Consider the following 22199-nt stretch of genomic DNA (forward strand, 5'->3'; position numbering starts at 1 on the left):
GACTGGGTGTTGTGTGATGTCCTTAGGTTAGTTAGGTTTAAGTAGTTCTAAGTTCTAGGGGACTGATGACCGACCTCAGATGTTAAGTCCCATAGTGCTCAGAGCCATTTGAACCATTTTTTTTGTGTCAGGAAAACACGCTACTATGGTCGCTCTCGTGACAGTCCCTGGAGCTCCATATGTGCGGATGATGCTGTGGTATATCGAGAGGTTGCAACTGTTGTGTCTAGACAAGCCAGTCTAGACACAAGGCGAGGAAGCCGAAAGGGCACGCGCTTAATTCACGCAGGCTTGCTTAGGTCTGAAACAGGATACGTAATGAATGCTATAAAGAAAAGTACGTAGCTGCTGGAATACTTAACTTTAATCCATCATTTGTATACAGCATTCTTGATGATACAAGTGAGACTCTCTATAGAAATGGTTAATGGCACCTTGCTAGGTCGTAGCCATGGACTTAGCTGTAGGCTATTCTAACTGTCTCTCGGCAAATGAGAGAAAGGCTTCGTCAGTGTAGTCGCTAGCAAAGTCGTCCGTACAACTGGGACGAGTCCTAGTACGTCTCTCTAGACCTGCCGTGTGGTGGCGCTCGGTCTGCAATTACTGACAGTGGCGACAGGCGGGTCCGACATGTACTAATGGACCGCGGCCGATTTAAAGCTACCACCTAGCAAGTGTGGTGTCTGGCGGTGACACCACAGTAACAATGGAAAATTGTACTGAAATGCAGGAGGATCTGCAGCGAATTGACGCATGGTGCATGGAATGGCAATTGAATCTCAATGTAGACAAGTGTAATGTGCTACGAATACATAGAAAGAAACATCTCATATCATTTAGCTACAATATAGCAGGTCAGCAACTGGAAGCAGTTAATTCCATAAATTATCTGGGAGTACGCATTAGGAGTGATTTAAAATGGAATGATCATATAAAGTTGATCGCCGGTAAAGCAGATGCCAGACTGAGATTCATTGGCAGAATCCTAAGGAAATGCAATCCGAAAACAAAGGAAGCAGGTTACAGTATGCTTATTCGCGCACTGCTTGAATACTGCTCAGCAGTGTGGGATCCGTACCAGATAGGGTTGATAGAAGAGATAGAGAAGATCCAACGGAGAGCAGCGCGCTTCGTTACAGGATCATTTAGTAATCGGGAAAGCGTTACGGAGATGATAAACTCCAGTGGAAGACTCTGCAGGAGAGACGCTCAGTAGCTCGGTATGGGCTTTTGTTAAAGTTTCGAGAACATACCTTCACCGAGGAGTCAAGCAGTATATTGCTCCCTCCTACGTATATCTCGCGAAGAGACCACGAGGATAAAATCAGAGAGATTACAGCCCACACAGAGGCATACCGACAATCCTTCTTTCCACGAACAATAGGAGACTGGAATAGAAGGGAGAACCGATAGAGGTACTCAAGGTACACTCCGCCACACACCGTCAGGTGGCTTGCGGAGTATGGATGTAGATGTAGATCATACAGTGTGTGTGGTTACTGGTCATGTCGAAAAAAAGTCCAAGTCTTGACTCAATTTGACCAACATGAACAGTAATATCGCGGAGCGATGAACTTCATTCTTACAGGCCAAAGTCCTGTCACTGTCGTATTTAGAGTCATACTCATAGACGCTTCTCCTTCTTACATGAAGGATAAAATGATCTTCGTACAAACAAACCACATTCAAAATCCATTTCTGGATGAGAAGCGCTGTGCATGAACCTTTATATATAGACTGTACATGGTATTACTCCTACTATGTGCATTTGTGCTGAAAAGCTAATCATTAACCTATCCAAGTACAAAGTACACTTCATTCCAAAGTGATGTTTGTCGCAGGTGCTGTAATTTTAAAGGCCCACAGTGTATGTCACTGACAAAATTTACACAGCATCAGCAAAGGAAACTCAAGAAGTGATTACCAACATTTTTGTTGCTGCTCAGTTAGTAAAACTAAAAAGCCAAACTCCGTCCGGACAGGCCTTGGAAGGCCTAACGGCACCGACTGGCCGCCGTGTCATCCTCAGCCAACAGAGGTCACTGGATGCGGATATGGAGGGGCATGTGGTCAGCACACCGCTCTCCCGACCGTATGCCAGATTGCGAGACCGGAGCCGCTACTTCTCAGACAGGCAGCTCCTTAGTTTTCCTCACAACGGCTGAGTGCACCCCACTTGCCAACTGCTCGGCAGACTGGATGGTCACCCGTCCAAGTGCTTGCCCAGCCCGAAAGCGCTTAACTTCGGTGATCTGACAGGAACCAGTGTTACCACTGCAGCAAGGCCGCTGGCGCTCAGATAGTAGGCATATATAAAATATTTAAAAATATTTAAAAACTTCTATGGGAATAGATTCGCTTACTGTGATGATGCATTGACGTCAACTGTTTGCAACAGATGAAAATTTCTGCCAGACTGGGATCCAGATCCAGATTTCCCACGTACCGTGAGCAGTTGCCTTAACCAGTTTGGCTAACTGAGCTCATCCCCAGGACCAAACAGAGAATCACGATTTGTACTAGCATAAGGTTGTGACTATATGGCATATGGAAGTTTGGATTGGTCTAGCTGCCATGCTCAGATAGCCAAAGCAGTTATGGCCAAGCAAGAAATCCGGATTTGAGTACTGTTCTGGCAGAAAGTTTCACTTGTTGGTAACAGCTCACATCAATGCATAATTTCAAAATGTGTACCACAGCTGTAATCCTCAGTGACATAGTCTGTTGCTTCAGATATGCATGCATGTAACCATAAATTACTATGGGAATGACATTTATAGTGTGGCTGATGCTAGGTGACAGTTACCCACTGATAGCATGCATGTACAGGAAAAAGGAGCCATAGTGGAGCTGCATCATGTGCAGACATATACTTGAGAGTGGTGGGTCACCGACTGATAGCACCCATATGCAGGTAGAAAGAGCCATAGTGGTGCTGTGGCAGATGTACCTACATACCATGGAGTAGTGAGTACCTCACTGATGGCAACCGTTTGCAGGTAGAAAGAGCCATGGTGGTGACGTGATAGACGTACCTATATACAGAGGGGTCCAAAAAATGTATCCACTGTTTAAAAGTCCATAACTGGCAAACTAATTAACAGAGTTGTCTCATCTTTGGTAGTGTAATAGTTTGTAGTTCCGGCAATCGCCACACAAGCGTTGTATTGCGTTGTTTTGTTTTGTCAGATGACAGTTGCCAGATAGTGTTTTGTTCTTAGTTGCACCTAGTTACTCGAGTAAACATGGCTGCCGCAAGGCTTACATTCGATGAAAGGAAGTCAGTTTTGAAGTGGTATTTTAAGTACGAAAACATTAATTTGAAGCCGAAGGCTGTGTTAAAGATGTACACAAACAACGATCTGGACGACCTGTGACTGTAACAGGTCCAGCTAACGCCCATCGTGTGTTACAACAATTCACTCGCTCACCACAGAAGTCTGTGGGACAGTGTGCCCGTGAAACAGGAGTGAATCGCTCAAGTGTTCGGCGAATTTTGAGGACAGCAAAGTGGAAGTGCTACATCCCACGACTGCTACACGCAATGAACGAGGACGACCCAAATCGTAGAATGGAGTACTGCGAGTGGTTTACTAACATGGTGCGCAACGATGAAGAGTTTGCAGAGATGATTGTGTGGTCTGATGAGGCACAGTTCAAACTCAATGGTACAGTAAATCGCCACAATTGCATCTACTGGGCCGCCGAAAATCCGAACGTCCATGTAGACAAAGCTGTGAATTTGTTCAAATGTGTGTGAAATCTTATGGGACTTAACTGCTAAGGTCACCAGTCCCTAAGCTTACACACTACGTAACCTAAATTATCCTAAGGACAAACACACACACACATGCCCGAGGGAGGACTCGAACCTCCGCGGAGACCAACCGCACAGTCCATGACTGCAGCGCCTTTACCGGCTATGAATTTGCCAGGAGTATATGTGTGGTGTGGGTTGTCTTACCGGGGCTCGATTGGGCCATTTTTTTTTTTTGACGGCACAGTTACCGGTGAGGTGTACTCAGAAGCTTCAGACATCCATTTTACCTGCCGTCCGAGACTTGTTTGGAGACGGAAGAGTTTACTTTCAACAAGATGGTGTCCCAGCCTACTACCAATATCGTGCTAGGACGTATCCCGACGAAAATCTTCCAGGAAGTTGGACAGGCAGTAGAGGTGCTGTGGATTATCCTCCACGTTCCCCAGACCTAACTTCTTTGGACTTTTACCTGTGGGGAACACTAAAGGACGTCGTTTATCGACAAAAGCCACGCACATTGGATGAACTTCGAGAATCCATTTTTACATTCATGTGCAAATATCCAACTGAACACGTTTCAGTCAGTAGTTCGTGCTACAGTTCGGCGGCATCGTTTGTGTATGGATGTTAATGGGGAGCATTTCGAACATCTACAGTGGTATCTTTAAGTTGGACTTTAAGCTACACTTTCACCAAAAATGAGACAACTCCGTCAATTAGTTTGCCAGTTATGGACTTTTAAACAGTGGATACATTTTTTTGGATTCCTCTGTCGTATGGAGTAATAGGTGCCTCACCTGCGGCACCCATTTGCAGGTAGCGGGAGGCATATTGATGGTGCAGCAGGTGTAGCTATGTAGTAGGGAGCAGTGGGTGATTCACTAACAGCGGCCTTTGTGAATGCATTGCTAATTACGCATATAAAATTTTTTTCGTGATTTTCTTTACATTTCTATTCTTTTTCTTTTGTTCATATGGGCATTTCTAATTGTGATTATGTAACATTCTAATGTGGATTTTAAATGTAAAAATGTAATTGTGATTATTTCGTTTGCCAATGGCTAAATATGTTTCTTGCTTTGTACCTGTGGTAAAGTTTGTAAAGTTCTCTTTTGGAACATTATTAATTGTGAAAAATGCAGTCAATAACATTTATAAAGATTTATGTAATTTACGATAACGATATAACATCTATAGACAGGGGACAGCGATAGTGATAGCGATAATCTAAAGGTTGTTGTGTAGTAGAGGGGATAGTGGATGGTGTGTCTGTGAAGCGTGCGCGGAAAAATAGTACTGTGTTTTATGAAAAACATATGTAGTTGTATGGACAGTGATACCGAACTATGAGATAGTTAATTCTCTTTGCGGTATGTAATGCCATCGCCAGCGAACTTTATTAGCAAATAAAAAGGAATGTGAAAGTGGCGCTAAGGATACTTTGTTGAGGCCGACACGAACAGTGCTTTCATGCGGATGAACTTTGCTGGTGTTGGTTTTGGGTGGTGGAACTGTTGTGTATCACATTCTATCAAGCCGCGACCTAGAAACTTACTTTCTCTATTAAAAGTATAAGAATTACAGACTCCATTCAAATAAATACTTTGTTTAGTTTATGTTTGCTTTGTGCTAACGAAAATAAAATTACAATCAGTGAATTAAAAGTTGCCTGGCAGTCATTGTTGAAACAGCAGTAAATATAAACTTCTTCCTCTCATTAGAACTAATTCTCCTTGCATGTCAAAATTATTGTAGTTATTTTATGTAGTTTTATGTATTGTTATGAGACTAGACCCCCCATGAACCATGGACCTTGCCGTTGGTGGGGAGGCTTGCGTGCCCAGCGATACAGATGGCTGTGCCGTAGGTGCAACCACAACGGAGGGGTATCTGTTCAGACGCCAGACAAACGTGTGGTTCCTGAAGAGGGGCAGCAGCCTTTTCAGTAGTTGCAGGGGCAACAGTCTGGATGATTGACTGATCTGGCCTTGTAACACTAACCAAAATGCCTTGTTGTGCTGGTACTGCGAACGGCTGAAAGCAAGGGGAAACTACAGCCGTAACTTTTCCCGAGGGCATGCAGCTTTACTGTATGGTTAAATGATGATGGCGTCCTCTTGGGTAAAATATTCCGGAGGTAAAATAGTCCCCCATTCGGATCTTCGGGCGGGGACTAATCAAGAGGACATCGTTATCAGGAGAAAGAAAACTGGCGTTCTACGGTTCGGAGCGTGGAATGTCAGATCCATTAACCGGGCAGGTAGGTTAGAAAGTTTAAAAAGGGGAATGGATAGGTTAAAGTTAGATATAGTGGGAATTAGTGAAGTTCTGTGGCAGGAGGAACAAGACTTTTGGTCAGGTGAATACAGGGTTATAAATACAAAATCAAATAGGGGTAATGCAGGAGTAGGTTTAATAATGAATAAAAAATAGGAGTGCGGGTAAGCTACTACAAACAGCATAGTGAACGCATTATTGTGGCCAAGATAGACACGAAGCACATGCCTACTACAGTAGTACAAGTTTATGTGCCAACTAGCTCTGCAGATGATGATGAAATTGATGAAATGTATGAGGAGATAAAATAAATTATTCAGGTAGTGAAGGGAGACGAAAATTTAATAGTCATGGGTGACTGGAATTTGAGAGTAGGAGAAGGGATAGAAGGAAACGTAGTAGGTGAATATGGATTACGGGTAAGAAATGAAAGAGGAAGCCGCCTGGTAGAATTTCGCACAGAGCATAACTTAATCATAGCTAACACTTGGTTCAAGAATCATGAAAGAAGGTTGTATACATGGAAGACTCCTGGAGATACTAAAAGGTATCAGATAGATTATATAATGGTAAGACAGAGATTTAGGAACCAGGTTTCAAATTGTAACACATTTCCAGGGGCAGATGTGGACTCTGACCACAATCTATTGGTTATGAACTGTAGATTACAACTGAAGAAACTGCAAAAAGGTGGGAATTTAAGGAGATGGGACCTGGATAAACTGAAAGAACCAGAGGGTGTGCAGAGTTTCAGGGAGAGCATAAGGGAACAATTGACAGGAATGGGGCAAAGGAATACAGTAGAAGAATAATGGGTAGCTCTGAGGGACGAAGTAGTGAAGGCAGCAGAAGATCAAGTAGGTAAAAAGACAAGGGCTAGTAGAAATCATTGGGTAACAGAAGAAATATTGAATTTAATTGATGAAAGGAGAAAATATAAGAACACAGTAAAAGAAGCAACAAAAAGGAATACAAACCTCTCAAAAATGAGATCGACAGGAAGTGCAAAATGGCTAAGCAGGGATGGCTAGAGGACAAATGTAAGGATGTAGAGGATATCTCACGAGGGGTAAGATAGACACTGCCTACAGGAAAATTAAAGAGACCTTTGGAGAAAAGAAAATCACTTGCATGAATATCAAGAGCTCAGATGGAAACCCAGTTCTAAGCAAAATAGGGAAAGCAGAAAGGTGGCCGACCGCGGTGGCCGTGCGGTTCTGGCGCTGCAGTCCGGAACCGCGGGACTGCTACGGTCGCAGGCTCGAATCCTGCCTCGGACATGGGTGTGTGTGATGTCCTTAGGTTAGTTAGGTTCAAGTAGTTCTAAGTTCTAGGGAACTTATGACCTAAGATGTTGAGTCCCATAGTGTTCAGAGCCATTTGAACCAGAAAGGTGGAAGGAGTATATAGAGGGTCTACACAAGGGCGATGTACTTGAAGACAATATTATGGAAATGGAAGAGGATGTAGATGAAGATGAAATTGGAGATATGATACTGCGTGAAGAGTTTGACAGAGCACTGAAAGACCTGAGTCGAAACAAGGGCCCGGAGTAGACAACATTCCATTGGAACTACTGACGGACTTGGGAGAGTCAGTCCTGACAAAACTCTACCATCTGGTGAGCAAGATGTATGAGACAGGCGAAATACCCTCAGACTTCAAGAAGAATATAATAATTCCAATCCCAAACAAAGCAGGTGTTGACAGATGTGAAAATTACCGAACTATCAGTTTAATAAGTCACAGCTGCAAAATACTAACACGAATTCTTTACAGACGAATGGAAAAACTGGTAGAAGCCGACCTCGAGGAAGATCAGTTTGGATTCCGTAGAAATGTTGGTACACGTGAGGCAATACTGACCCTACGACTTATCTTAGAAGCTAGATTAAGGAAAGGCAAACCTACGTTTCTAGCATTTGTAGACTTAGAGAAAGCTTTTGACAATGTTGACTGGAATACTCTCTTTCAAATTGTGAAGGTGGCAGGGGTAAAATACAGGGAGCGAAAAGCTATTTACAATTTGTACAGAAACCAGATGGCAGTTATAAGAGTCGAGGGGCATGAAAGGGAAGCAGTGGTCGGAAAGGGAGTGAGACAGGGTTGTAGCCTATCCCCGATGTTAGTCAATCTGTATATTGAGCAAGCAGTGAAGGAAACAACAGAAAAATTCGGAGTAGGTATTAAAATCCATGGAGAAGAAATAAGAACGTTGAGGTTTGCCGATGACATTGTAATTCTGTCAGAGACAGCAAAGGACTTGGAAGAGCAGTTGAACGGAATGGACAGTGTCTTGAAAGGAGGATATATGATGAACATCAACAAAAGCAAAACAAGGATAATGGAATGTTGTCAAATTAAGTCTGGCGATGGTGAGGGATTTAGATTAGGAAATGAGACACTTAAAGTAGTAAATGAGTTTTGCTATTTGGGGAGCAAAATAACAGATGATGGTCGTAGTAGAGAGGATGTAAAATGTAGACTGGCAATGGCAAGGAAAGCGTTACTGAAGTAGAGAAATTTGTTAACATCGAGTATAGATTTAAGTGTCAGGAAGTCGTTTCTGAAAGTATCTGTATGGAGTGTAGGCATGTATGGAAGTGAAACATGGACGATAAATTGTTTGGGCAAGGAGAGAATAGAAGCTTTCGAAATGTGGTGCTACAGAAGAATGCTGAAGATTAGATGGGTAGATCACATAACTAATGAGGAGGTATTGAATAGAATTGGGGAGAAGAGTAGTTTGTGGCACAACTTGACAAGAAGAAGGGATCGGTTGGTAGGACATGTTCTGAGGCATCAAGGGATCACCAATTTAGCATTGGAGGGAAGCGTGGAGGGTAAAAATCGTAGAGGGAGACCAAGAGATGAATACACTAAGCAGATTCAGAATGATGTAGGTTGCAGTAAGAACTGGGAGATGAAGAAGCTTGCACAGGATAGACTAGCATGGAGAGCTGCATCAAACCAGTCTCAGGACTGAAGACCACAACAACAACATGAGACTAAATATATGACAGTGACTAATAAGAGTATTTTGTCGTGAAATATGGCGTCGCGCGAAAATTACGGTGACCGCCATAAATGCTTGCGTTCTGACCAATATCGTAAATGCTGCTATTCCCGTACTGGTGCATTTCCTGACGTGAGCGTGAATTATAAATGTCAGCTGTCAAATCACATAGGGACTGTTTACCCAGCAATAAAATTTTTTGATATTGTATTGCTACGAGTCGTAGTATTAAGAAACTCAAAAGTGGGTAGATGTATGGTGAACCCCCCAGTATTCATGCAATTATTAACAGTATTGAGTGTGATTCACGAAATTTTGTCACTTTTTCTAATTCCTTTCAGATATTGTCTTAGATGTCTTTGAAGTTTCAGAGAATATACAGGGTGTTACAAAAAGGTACGGCCAAACTTTCAGGAAACATTCCTCACACACAAGGAAAGAAAATATGTTATGTGGACATGTGTCCGGAAACGCTTACTTTCCATGTTAGAGCTCATTTTATTACTTCTCTTCAAATCATATTAATCATGGAATGGAAACACACAGCAACAGAACCTACCAGCGTGATTTCAAACACCTTGTTACAGGAAATGTTCAAAAAGTCCTCCGTTAGCGAGTTACATGCATCCACCCTCCGTCGCATGGATCCCTGATGCGCTGATGCAGCCCTGGAGAATGGCGTATTGTATCACAGCCGTCCACAATACGAGCACGAAGAGTCTCTACATTTGGTACCGAGGTTGCGTAGACAAGAGCTTTCAAATGCCCCCATAAATGAAAGTCAAGAGGGGTGAGGTCAGGAGAGCGTGGAGGCCATGGAATTGGTCCGCCTCTACCAATCCATCGGTCACCGAATCTGTTGTTGAGAAGGGTACAAATATTTCGATTGAAATGTGCAGGAGCTCTATCGAACATGAACCACATGTTGTGTCGTACTTGTAAAGGCACATGTTCTAGCAGCACAGGTAGAGTATCCCGTATGAAATCATGATAACGTGCTCCATTGAGCGTAGGTGGAAGAACATGGGGCCCAATCAAGACATCACCAACAATGCCTGCCCAAACGTTCACAGAAAATCTGTGTTGATGACGTGATTGCACAATTGCGTGCGGATTCTCGTCAGCCCACACATGTTGATTGTGAAAATTTACAATTTGATCACGTTGGAATGAAGCCTCATCCGTAAAGAGAACATTTGCACTGAAATTAGGATTGACACATTGTTGGATGAACCATTCGCAGAAGTGTACCCGTGGAGGCCAACCAGCTGCTGATAGTGGCTCTGAGCACTATGGGACTTAACATCTATGGTCATCAGTCCCCTAGAACTTAGAACTACTTAAACCTAACTAACCTAAGGACAGCACACAACACCCAGTCATCACGAGGCAGAGAAAATCCCTGACCCCGCCGGGAATCGAACCCGGGAACCCGGACGTGGGAAGCGAGAACGCTACCGCACGACCACGACCTGCGGACAGCTGCTGATAGTGCCTGCACATGCTGTACATGGTACGGTAACAACTGGTTCTCCCGTAGCACTCTCCATACAGTGACGTAGTCAACGTTACCTTGTACAGCAGCAACTTCTCTGACGCTGACATTAGAGTTATCGTCAACTGCACGAAGAATTGCCTCGTCCATTGCAGGTGTCCTCGCCGTGCTAGGTCTTCCCCAGTCGCGAGTCATAGTCTGGAATGTTCCGTGCTCCCTAAGACGCCGATCAATTGCTTCGAACGTCTTCCTGTCGGGACACCTTCGTTCTGGAAATCTGTCTCGATACAAACGTACCGCGCCACGGCTATTGCCCCGTGCTAATCCATACATCAAATGGGCATCTGCCAACTCCGCATTTGTAAACATTGCACTGACTGCAAAACCACGTTCGTGATGAACACTAACCTGTTGATGTTACGTACCGATGTGATTGATGCTAGTACTGTAGAGCAATGAGTCGCATGTCAACACAAGCACCGAAGTCAACATTACCTTCCTTCAATTGGGCCAACTGGCGGTGAATCGAGGAAGTACAGTACATACTGACGAAACTAAAATGAGCTCTAACATGGAAATTAAGCGTTTCCGGACACATGTCCACATAACATCTTTTCTTTATTTGTGTGTGAGGAATGTTTCCTGAAAGTTTGGCTGTACCTCTTTGTAACACCCTGTATATAAAATAAAATATAAAAACTTCTATGGGAATAGATTCGCATACTGCGATTATGCATTGATGTCAGCTGTTTGTGTCAGATGGAAATTTGTGCCAGACTGGGATTCAGATCTAGATTTCCCACGTATCATGAGCAGTTGCCTTAACCAATTTGGCTATCCAAGCTCATCCCCAGGACCAAAAAGAGAATCACAAATTGTGTGAGCATAATGGCTATGACTACATAGCATATGGAAGCTTGGATTGGTCCAGCTTGCATGCTCAGATAGACAAAGTGGTTAAGGTCACTGCTCATGATATGCAAGAACTCTAGATTTGAGTAGTGGTCTGGCAAAAATTTTCATGTGTTGTAAACAGCTCACATCAATGCATAATTGCAAAATGTTTACAAGAACATTAATCCTCAGTGACACTGTCTGCTGCTTCAGACATGCATGCATGTAGCCATAAATTTCTATAGGAATGGCATTAGGTGACAGTTACTCACTGTTGGAATGCATGTACAGGTAAAAGGAGCCATAGTGGAGCTGCATCAGGCGCAGATATATACTTGAGAGTGGTGGGTCACCGACTGATAGCACATACATGCAGGTAGAAAGAGCCATACTGTTGCTGTGGCAGATGCACCTACATACCAGGCAGTAGTAAGTACCTCACTGATGGCAACCGTTTGCAGGTAGAAAGAGCCATAGTGGTGCTGTGATAGATGTCCCTATATGGTATGGAGCAATAGCTGCCTCACTGACGGCACCCATTTGCAGGTAGCAGGAGGCATATTGATGGTGCAGCAGATGCAGCTATGTAGTAGGGAGCAGTGGGTGATTCACCGACAGCGACCATGTGGAGGTGCAAATGGCTGTAGTGGTGCTCGAGCAGACGCGGTGCGTGGCTGTGCAATATAGAGATGGGGGATCCGCTGCTGAACTGATTCATAGAGTTGAATCTTTCAAAGGAGTGAACAATCAGTGACTCAGAAAAAAAGAACGGTAGCTCCAAACGTTTCCCACGGCAGAGAGAGAGAGAGAGAGAGAGAGAGAGACGGAGCATATCAGCGGCGCCTCTGCTGGTGAGAGCACAGTGCACACCACACAACACAGCCGGCGCCGGCCTCTGCCCTGCTTCTACCTTGGCTGCCTGCATTGTGCAGTGCCCCATTGGATTTTGTGTTTCACATATGCAGTGCCGTCTCTGTGCGTCCTCTGCCGTGTGCAGTGTCTGGCGCAGCTTAACTTAGCATCGCACTCTGTTGGCGATCGTTTCAGTCGCACGTCCTGCCCTCTGGGCACTTTATGCGAGCAACAGGACAGAGAGCCTCCTAGCGGAGAACATAAGAACTACTTGCAACAACCTGCTCGCAAGAGAACAGACGATTTGTCTCGGAGGGGTGACTGGTGGCCGTTCACCGCTCACCCCACCGTTCTCGACTCTAGCCAGAGCGTTGAGCAAAGCAACTCAGGTGTCACTCTGGTCTCTGCGGTCTTAGCTCACGCAGTAATACAGCTCGCGGCTCGACCTGCTTGACTCAGCGCTTCTGCATCGGAGTTCGTCTCTGCTGGATATTGTTCTTCGTAGTAATACCGCTATGTATATTACATTATTATGTTATGTATACATCATTTGTTTTTATTTTATTTTTATTTGTTTAAACTGATCAGATTAGGTTCCTGACGACTCCTCTTACTATAGGATTTTTATTATGGACATTCGAATTTACGCTTTAATTACGAGCGAACTGATAAACATATCGCAAAATGTGATACACCAATATTTTCCTTGTTTTATTCTGCGTAAGGCTATATGCAGCACTTTAGTCTTACAGTCAAATTTATATATTTTTTTCTTATTCTGGTACGGATTTTGCGATTTTAGGCGTCTTCGGAAGGAAACGTTCACTTTAAAAATATATGGCTTGTGATGTATTTGTATGAGGTTAATGAAATTTTAATACATTATAGCCAAATATATTGTTAATGTAAATCTCAAGTTACAACATTTTCCGATTGCCCAAAAAACCACGGTAGTGCAAAATAAATCAATAATCAAAAACTTTGTCATATCGTGGAAATTTCAATAAACAATACAAAATTCTTACTCATTATCTGTGTTACTTCAAAATAGGATCAAATAAGATCAAAATACAGGTATAGTACTGGAATAAACCAAGTTTAAAGGGCAATGTGCCTTCCATTTATTTTCTATTGTGAATGAGTGGCGAGTCATGAAAAAGAGCTAGTTCATTTCAGGGAGTGAACAGTTCTGATCCAATCTCTGAAAAGAACAGTTTTGCCCGTCTCTAGTGCAGCAGGGAGCGGCGGCCGACTCACCGACGGCGCCCATGCGCAGGTAGAAGGAGCCGTAGTGGTGCTGCGGCAGGTGCGCGGCCTGCTGGCGCAGCGGCGTGGCCGAGCGGCCGCGGCCCTGGCTGCCCGCCGCCGTGCTCAGCTCGGTGTCCGTGTGCTGGCGCGTGTCGCCGCTCTCCTCCGACCCCGAGTCCACCGACACCGAGCTCTGCGTCTGCGTCCGCTCTGCCGGGCACACCCACACACCGGTCTCAGCAAAAACGAGTTAACGTCTGCAAACATACTGACGAGCCAAAATTTATGAGCGCCGCTCACTCTACAGACCAAATGCCTACGGTGGTGTTGCAACACAGGACGTGATAATGAAAGTACAGGGTGGCGCACGAGATGTGTTACCACTTGTTTCTTTCACAATTTACGACGCACGTTAGATATCCCGCTGGAATAACGAAAAGTGTGAGGTGATCCACATGAGTTCCAAAAGAAATCCGCTGGAATTCCATTACTCGATAAATAGTACAATTCTCGAGGCTGTCAATGCAACTAAGTACCTGGTGTTAAAATTACGAACGACTTCAGTTGGAAAGACCACATAGATAATATTGTGGGGAAGGCGAGCCAAAGGTTGCGTTTCATTGGCAGGAGACTTAGAAGATGCAACAAGTCCACTAAAGAGACAGCTTACACTACACTCCTTCGTCCTCTGTTACAATATTGCTGCACCGTGTGGGATCCTTACCAGGTGGGATTGACGGAGGACATCGAAAGGGTGCAAAAAAGGGCAGCTCGTTTTGTATTATCACGTAATAGGGGAGAGAGTGTGGCAGATATGATACGCGAGTTGGGATGGAAGTCATTAAAGCAAAGACGTTTTTCGTCGCGGCGAGGTCTATTTACGAAATTTCAGTCACCAACTTTCTCTTCCGAATGCGAAAATATTTTGTTGAGCCCAACCTACATACGTAGGAATGATCATCAAAATAAAATAAGGGAAATCAGATCTCGAACAGAAAGGTTTAGGTGTTTTTTTTTTTTTTTTTTAAATGGTTCAAATGGCTCTGAGCACTACGGGACTTACCATCTATGGTCATCAGTCCCCTATAACTTAGAACTATTTAAACGTAACTAACCTAAGGACATCACACAACACCCAGTCATCACGAGGCATAGAAAATCCCTGACCCCGTTCGTTTTTCCCGCGCGCTGTTCGGGAGTGGAATGGTAGAGAGATAGTATGATTGTGGTACGATTAACCCTCTGCCATGCACTTAAATGTGAATTCCAGAGTAGTCATGTAGATGTAGATCTCTACAACAGAGCTTGGAAAAACAAATGAGTTACTAAATGACGTGTAATTCACGATACTGCCGCTAGGAGACTAGTAAGCAGCAATGGCTGACAATGTAAGACTGACGACACAGCAACGATCGGCAATTGTATTACTTTTTCATGAAACGAATAGCCTTGTTGTGACTCAGAGGCGTTTTCGACAACAGTTTAACACACGATGGGTCCCTTGCAAGAAGACCATCCACAGGTTGTACGATAAATTTGTACAGGAAGGAACAGTATTGTAAGCGAAGCGACCTCGGCCTGAGCCTGTTTGTTCGCCGTAGAATATTGAAGCGGTACGAGTTGCTGTACAGAGGAGTCCCGGGAAATCGTGTAGAAAGACAGCAGTGCAATTGGGAATATCCAGACGCTCCGTTCAACGCATTCTTAAAAGTGACCTCCATATGTACCCATACAAGATGACCTGTGCACAGAAGCTCACTGAAGAACACAAGCAGCAGAGACTACTGCTTGCTCACTGGGCGGAGGATAGGGAAAAAACTCTCAACAACGTTTGGTTTTCAGACGAGGCGCATTTTCATTTAGACGGTGTGGTTAACAAACAAAATGTACGCTTTTGGCCCACTGAAACCCAACAAGTGTTTCATGAACGACAACATTACGCTCCGAGGATTACAGCGTAGGCAGCTATTTCCAGTCACGGACTTATTGGACCCCTTTTCCTTGAAGAAACTGTGAACAGCAAGCGTTATTAAGGCATGTTTCACCATAGTTTCATTCCACAGCTTCTTGCTACTGCCTTGCCCTTCAACACGCAGTGGTTCGTACAAGATGGAGCAAGGCCACATACTGCAAACACTGCGTTGGAATTTTTACACGAGCATTTCGACACGCTGATCATTTCACTCAGGTTTACAGGTTGCTTCGATGACGGACAAAATAGGCCCCCCAATAGTCCAGACCGCAATCCCTGTGACTTTTTTCTTTGGGGGTACTTAAAGGAAAAAATTTTCCCGAAACGTCCACGTGATTTAATGGAGCTCAGAAGACTTATTCTTCAAGCTTGCAGTGAAATTACGGAAGATATTTGCCGTAGGGTAATCATTAATTTCAGTGTTCGTTTGAAGGACGTTAGGAAACGAAATGGTGGACATATTGAGCATGTGCTGAGTTAGAACAAATCTCCAAGGACGGCTCCTTATTGTAGTATATGTTCCTTTCAGATTGTATTGATAATAAAGTTTATATTCAAAAACAAAATGGTAACATATTTCGTGCTCCACCCTGTATGTAAGCCCACCAGGGATGAGTGGGGAACATTCTAGTAACCATACGGGCCGCATATGAGGAATTATGCTGACATAAATGACTGACAGAGTACAATTATGGTGCAGTCGGAAGTGTTTCAGAGCAAACCATTCCATGCGTATTCTCGGACAGCCCCTTGTGTTCCCACGCAGACCCAGTGACATCTCCAATTACAGCTGAAGTACTCTCGAAACCATCAAGACTGTACTGTGGATTGATGACTACGTATCGCCAGGTAATATGTGCCGGGTTTCTTGTTGTCATATCGATGGTCGTGGGGCCTGAGTCAGAAATCGAAGTCACTGTGACAGCTGTGGACTACGTGAACAGTAAATGTGAATGTGAATGACTTCGCCAGAAGATGATGAGTATGTCACTCGTCGAAACGTCGCAGTTTGAAGACACCGCCACCCAGCTGGAAGTCCGAGAACTTTTCACCGTATGTGAACAGTATTGCAGACCAGCTCCATCCTTTCATGATTGATGTCTTCTCTGATGGCGATGGCATATTCCAGCAGGATAACTGTCGTTCTCACAAGGTGAAAATTATGGTTTGAGATGTGTGAGGGTGATGACGTGTTCACTAAGTTCACCTCTTTGGAATCTGATGGAAGACATACAGGACGCTGTCAGGAGCTAACTCCATGTCCACAAGCTACTGGCTCATGATTTACGGGACCTGCGCGACCACTCCATAGACATCTGGTGTCACATACCTCTGGAACCCTGTCAAGGGCTTATTGAATCAATGCTGTATGGAATCGCTGGTCTATTGCGTTCCAAAGAAGAACCAACAGCCTGTTAAGCAGGTAGGCATAATGATTTGGTTTACCAGTGTAGTTTCAAACGGTTCAAATGGCTCTAAGCACTATGGGGCCGGCCGGAGTGGCCGAGCGGTTCTAGGCGCTACAGTCTGGAATCGCGCGACCGCTACGGTCGCAGGTTCGAATCTTGCCTCGGCCATGGATGTGTGTGGTGTCCTTAGGTTATTTAGGTTTAAGTAGTCCTAAGTTCTAGGGGTCTGATGACCTCAGAAGTCAAGTCCCATAGTGCTCAGAGCCATTTGAACTATTTTAAGCAGTATGGGACTTAACATCTGAGGCCATCAGTCCCCTAGAACTTAGAACTACTTAAACCTAACTAACCTAAGGACATCACATACATCCATGCCCGAGGCAGGATTCGAACCTGCGACTGTAGCAACCGCGCGGTTCCAGACTGAAGCGTTTAGAACCGTTCGACCACAGCGGCTGGCAGTGCAGTTTCCCTGAAATACTTTGTCCACCCCACAGTACCCACCTACCATGCCGAACTTTTTAACACAGGCTAGGTCAATAGGTGGTTGAAATGCTCCATGGTGAAAAAAATTACTGTAGCAAGTTGCTGGCCGGCGTTAGGGTAGAATCTAGTGGTTTGCATCTGTGTTCTGGACTAAATTCCACATGCGTCCATAGCATCTGATTAACTGAGGGTATATTACACTTAAAGGTATTTCATCAACCGAATGGAAATATCGAGCTCTCGATGAGAGACGGTATGTCAATAATACAAATATAACATTAAAATTCTATACACATCACATTCCAAGTACACGCATCAGACGCAGGTATGATGCAACTCACTCAACACTGAGGGGAAGTTGCCAATAGGTGTGAAAAAAGGAAACCTCCCCAATCTTAAAGAGTGTACCTCCACACTCTTGGTTGCTCCAACCCAAAATGCCAGAAGACGTCAGTTTTATTTCAGTGAGGTGTTCCTGTATACGATTTACTGAAAAGACCAACAATAGATTACGGTGGGTAAAGACAAAACACAAAAAACTTAAATCTAGGAGGCTAGATGTGTATGTGAAACATCTGTTGCTAATTCATACGACACTGCTCCATCGCGTTCGGCCGGTTAATGTAGGCTCACATTGTAAAGATGTGTATGAAATCCACGAAATAATGGAAAAGTAGTTCGTGCGGTAATGTTTCTTTGCAATGAAAGTGAATGAGGTTACGAATCACAATGAGGGTGTTGTTGCTGTAGGTGTTAATTATACGGCTGACCATTCTACTGAGGTACTCTTTGGGGATGAGACCTATACTTAGATACAGTCATTGTAACTGTAATCCACGGCTTTCATAGCAGTAATTTAACAACAGAAAAACCAGCCGTCTACCTTCTACGCCATTATGATTCTTGATTTGTGCTCAACAGTACATTAAAGATCTATGGCTCGAGCTCTAGGGAGCCGGTAAATATTTTTGCCTTTATGATTTTGTTTTATTTACAATGTTTAACAATAAATGTAAATACAGCCAAATATTGACAGAATATTTATATTTCAGTGTATCTGTATGTATGTGTCAATACGATGCAAGTGCCTGATTTCGACTTCGAAGAAGATACGCTGATTTCTGACGTGACGGCGTGGCTGAGAGGGGGGGGGGGGGGGTTGGTTTTCCGTGCGTAAAGACACGGATAAATTGTTTACATTAATGTATGTATTGTATTGATTTGACGAACACTGAGAGTTTTCCCGTGTACAATAGACGCAGATTAGTGTGTTACTAGTGAATACGCGATATCGGATATGAACATTTTCAGGATTGTCTTCGCATGTGAATAACAGTTTAAGTCTGTCGTGCCAATCACTGAACTGAAACCATTTCGTCCGTCTATGACAACAATGTCGCTGTCGCAGCAATTTTTCTGCGCATCTGTAAAAAGAGTAAACACATACATTCCCATTCATTCAGCGTATTAACCACGTTTCTCAGATTCTGGCTTCTCACGTAGTAAATAAATATTTCTCTGAAGTGAGCAGATTAGTCGAAGACTGTTATATGACGTGCGCATGCACATATCGTAACTGTCCTCCGTGCTGAGTGGGTGACAACAGCAGCCCCTGAAGTATTTGTATTTGACAGCTGTTACAGAAATGTTTAGGACTGGTTTGCTCATAGTATTACGCGAGTTGCAAAGATTGAGCGCGTGAGTGTAAATTGATGTATTTTCTCCAGATGCGTCTCCGACAGAACATGTGTGGGACAATCTCTGACGTGAACTCTGTCCCGCTGTCAGTATGCGGTTTATCGAGGACCTGTTACAAAAGTTTTGGGTCAGCTTTCCTCAGGAAAGGATAAAACGGGTTTATGACGCCCTAGACAATAAAGTCAGGGGATGCATCCAGGCCAGAAGGAGTGCAACTCAGACTGAAAAGGAAGCTGTAAGTGCCAAGGTCTTTGTAAATTTAGCACGAGTTTCTCATCAAACAGCATTACGTACACTCCCTACCCGTGCTGTTCCATTTTATTTACTCCTCTGCTGCCGAATTGTTCTCTGTTTTTTATCGTCACATAGCATAGTTTTTACCAAAAACAGCAACGTTTCCACCCATTCCCATCAACTGGTCTAAGTATAAAAATTCAACAACTTCTCCTACGGCTTTATTATTAACTTGCAAAATTATTTGTTCGCAGTGTTGATTATACATTACTATAGTCTTATTATACACTACTGGCCATTAAAATTGCTACACCACGAAGATGACGTGCAACAGACGCGAAATTTAACCGACAGGAAGAAGATGCTGTGATATGAAAATGATTAGCTTTTCAGAGCATTCACACAAGGTTGCGCCGGTGGCGATACCTACAACGTGCTCCCATGAGGAACATTTTCAACCGATCTCTCATACACAAACAGCAGTTGACCGGCGTTGCCTGGTGAAACGTTGCTGTGATGCCTCGTGTAAGGAGGAGAAATGAGTACCATCACGTTTCCCACTTTGATAAAGGTCGGATTGTAGCCTATCGCGATTGCGGTTTATCGTATCGCGACATTGCTTCTCGCGTTGGTCGAGATCCAATGACTGTTAGCAGAATATGGAATCGGTGGGTTCAGGAGGGTAATAGGGAACGCCGTACTGGATACCAACGGCCTCGTATCACTAGCAGTGGAGATGACAGGCATCTTAACCGCAGGGCTGTAACGGATCGTGCAGCCACGTCTCGATCCTTGAGTCAACAGATGGGGACGTTTGCAAGACAACAACCATCTGCACGAACAGTTCGACGACGTTTGCAGCAGCATGGGCTATCAGCTCGGAGACCACGGCTGCGGTTACCCCTGACGCTGCATCACATACAGGAGGGCCTGCGATGGTGTACTCAACGACGAATCTGGATGCACGAATGGCAAAACGTCATTTTTTCGGATGAATCCAGGTTCTGTTTTCAGCATCGTGATGGTCGCATCCGAATTTTGGTGACATCGCGGTGAACGCACATTGGAAGCGTGTATTCGTCATCCCCATACTAGCGTATCACCCGTCGTGATGGTATGGGGTGCCATTGGTTACACGTCTCGGTCACCTCTTGTTCGCATTGACCGCACTTTGAACAGTGGACGTTACATTTCAGATGTGTTACGACCCGTGGCTCTACCCTTCATTCGATCCCTGCGAAACCCTACATTTCAGCAGGATAATGCACGACCGCATGTTGCAGGTCCTATACGGGCCTTTCTGGATACAGAAAATGTTCGACTGCTGCCCTGGCCGGCACATTCTCCAGATCTCTCACCAACTGCAAACGTCTGGTCAACGGTGTGCGAGCAACTGGCTCGTCACAATACGCTTGATGGACTGTGGTATCGTGTTGAAGCTGCATGGGCAGCTGTACCTGTACACGCCATCCAAGCTCTGTTTGACTCAATGCCCAGGCGTATCAAGTCCGTTATTACGGCCAGAGGTGGTTGTTCTGGGTACTGATTTCTCAGGATCTATGCACCCAAATTACGTGTAAATGTAATCACATGTCAGTTCTAGTATAATATATTTGTCCAGTGAATACCCGTTTATTATCTGCCTTTCTTCTTGGTGTAGCAATTTTAATGGCCAGAAGGGTAATTCATGTTTAGCCTCAATTTCGAACTTGCTCTTTTAAACTGCGCTATAGAATTAAAGTATCACTTTTTCGAAACGCCGTAACTGTCTCCCATTGGGATGCTTAAGTTGTAAACTTGGTTCAAAAGTGCCAACAACTTTCCTCCGTAGTTATGCAAAATTTTGGCGCCGGCGATGCCTCAAAGAGCAAGGTGTCGACACGTGCGAAAAAAAAAGGCCAAAGCTCACTTCATATATGGTGTAAGATGGATTAGTAACATCACATTTCAAATTTCAGCACAATTCTGCCTAACGACACCGTGGATGTGTCATGCGATAGGAAGGTCGTCAAACTCCCTCTTAACCACGTTTCAGCCCTTCTTTTGTTGCATCTGGGATGGAGGTCCGATCTGCTACACCCAGCATTGAAATCACGCGATTTTCTTACGACTCACAGAGGAAATTTTTTCAGACACAGTACTGTTCGGAATCCACACGGAAAAGCCTCAGAGGGTGGTATAAAGGCCGTCAATGAAACCATCCCCTTTCCTTGGCAGTTTGATTCTCACACATTTTGCCGTTGAAAACGACAATTATCAGTGTGATGAGCGAGGAAGACGTTTTGAACAACCTTCCACTCAGCTGACATCTCCATGACGTTTCAACCCTTCTCTGAGGACATCGTGGGATTAAATGAGAGCTCACCCCCTTTGGAGGGTTGGTTTGGGTTGATTTGGGGGAAGAGACCAAACAGCAAGGTCATCAGTCTCATCGGATTAGGGAAGGACGGGTGTTGTAACTGCGACCGGGACGGTCGCGGGGTTGAAATGACGGAAAGCGCGGCGGGACCCACGGAGAGGCCCGCGAACAACAACACAACGGGAGAGGAGGGACACGACGAACGAAGGACAGAACGAACAACCCCAAGATCGAACAACAGAGTCACAAGGAAACCTAACAACCACGTCCACTCGTACACAGAACAAGTCGGTAAGCTGTCTAACCCGAGGCGATGTGTCAACAGACGTATGCGAGATTTGGCTGGCTGAGCGAAAGGCAGGCACTTAAGTGCACTATCGGGGGCACCGCTATTGGCCGCTGGAACCACGTGTTCCACTGTGGCGCCCCCACACTAAATGCGGGCCAGGAGGCGCGCGCCGCCACAGCTTACGGCGCGATGGTGCAGACCTCTAGGGGT

At 44.5% G+C, this 22199-nt stretch overlaps 1 protein-coding gene across 1 annotated transcript in view; it reads right to left on the reverse strand.

The window, feature by feature from the left end:
• Positions 1-22199, reverse strand: part of LOC126176139 (proton channel OtopLc-like) — a 241674-nt gene that overhangs the window by 85907 nt on the left and 133568 nt on the right. The window contains exon 6 of the mRNA XM_049923278.1: positions 13552-13752. Within this exon, the coding sequence (XP_049779235.1) occupies positions 13552-13752 (201 nt within the window). The remainder of the gene's footprint in view (positions 1-13551; positions 13753-22199) is intronic.

The sequence above is a fragment of the Schistocerca cancellata genome, chromosome 3 (genome assembly GCF_023864275.1).
Source record: "Schistocerca cancellata isolate TAMUIC-IGC-003103 chromosome 3, iqSchCanc2.1, whole genome shotgun sequence".
Classification (NCBI taxonomy): domain Eukaryota; kingdom Metazoa; phylum Arthropoda; class Insecta; order Orthoptera; family Acrididae; genus Schistocerca; species Schistocerca cancellata.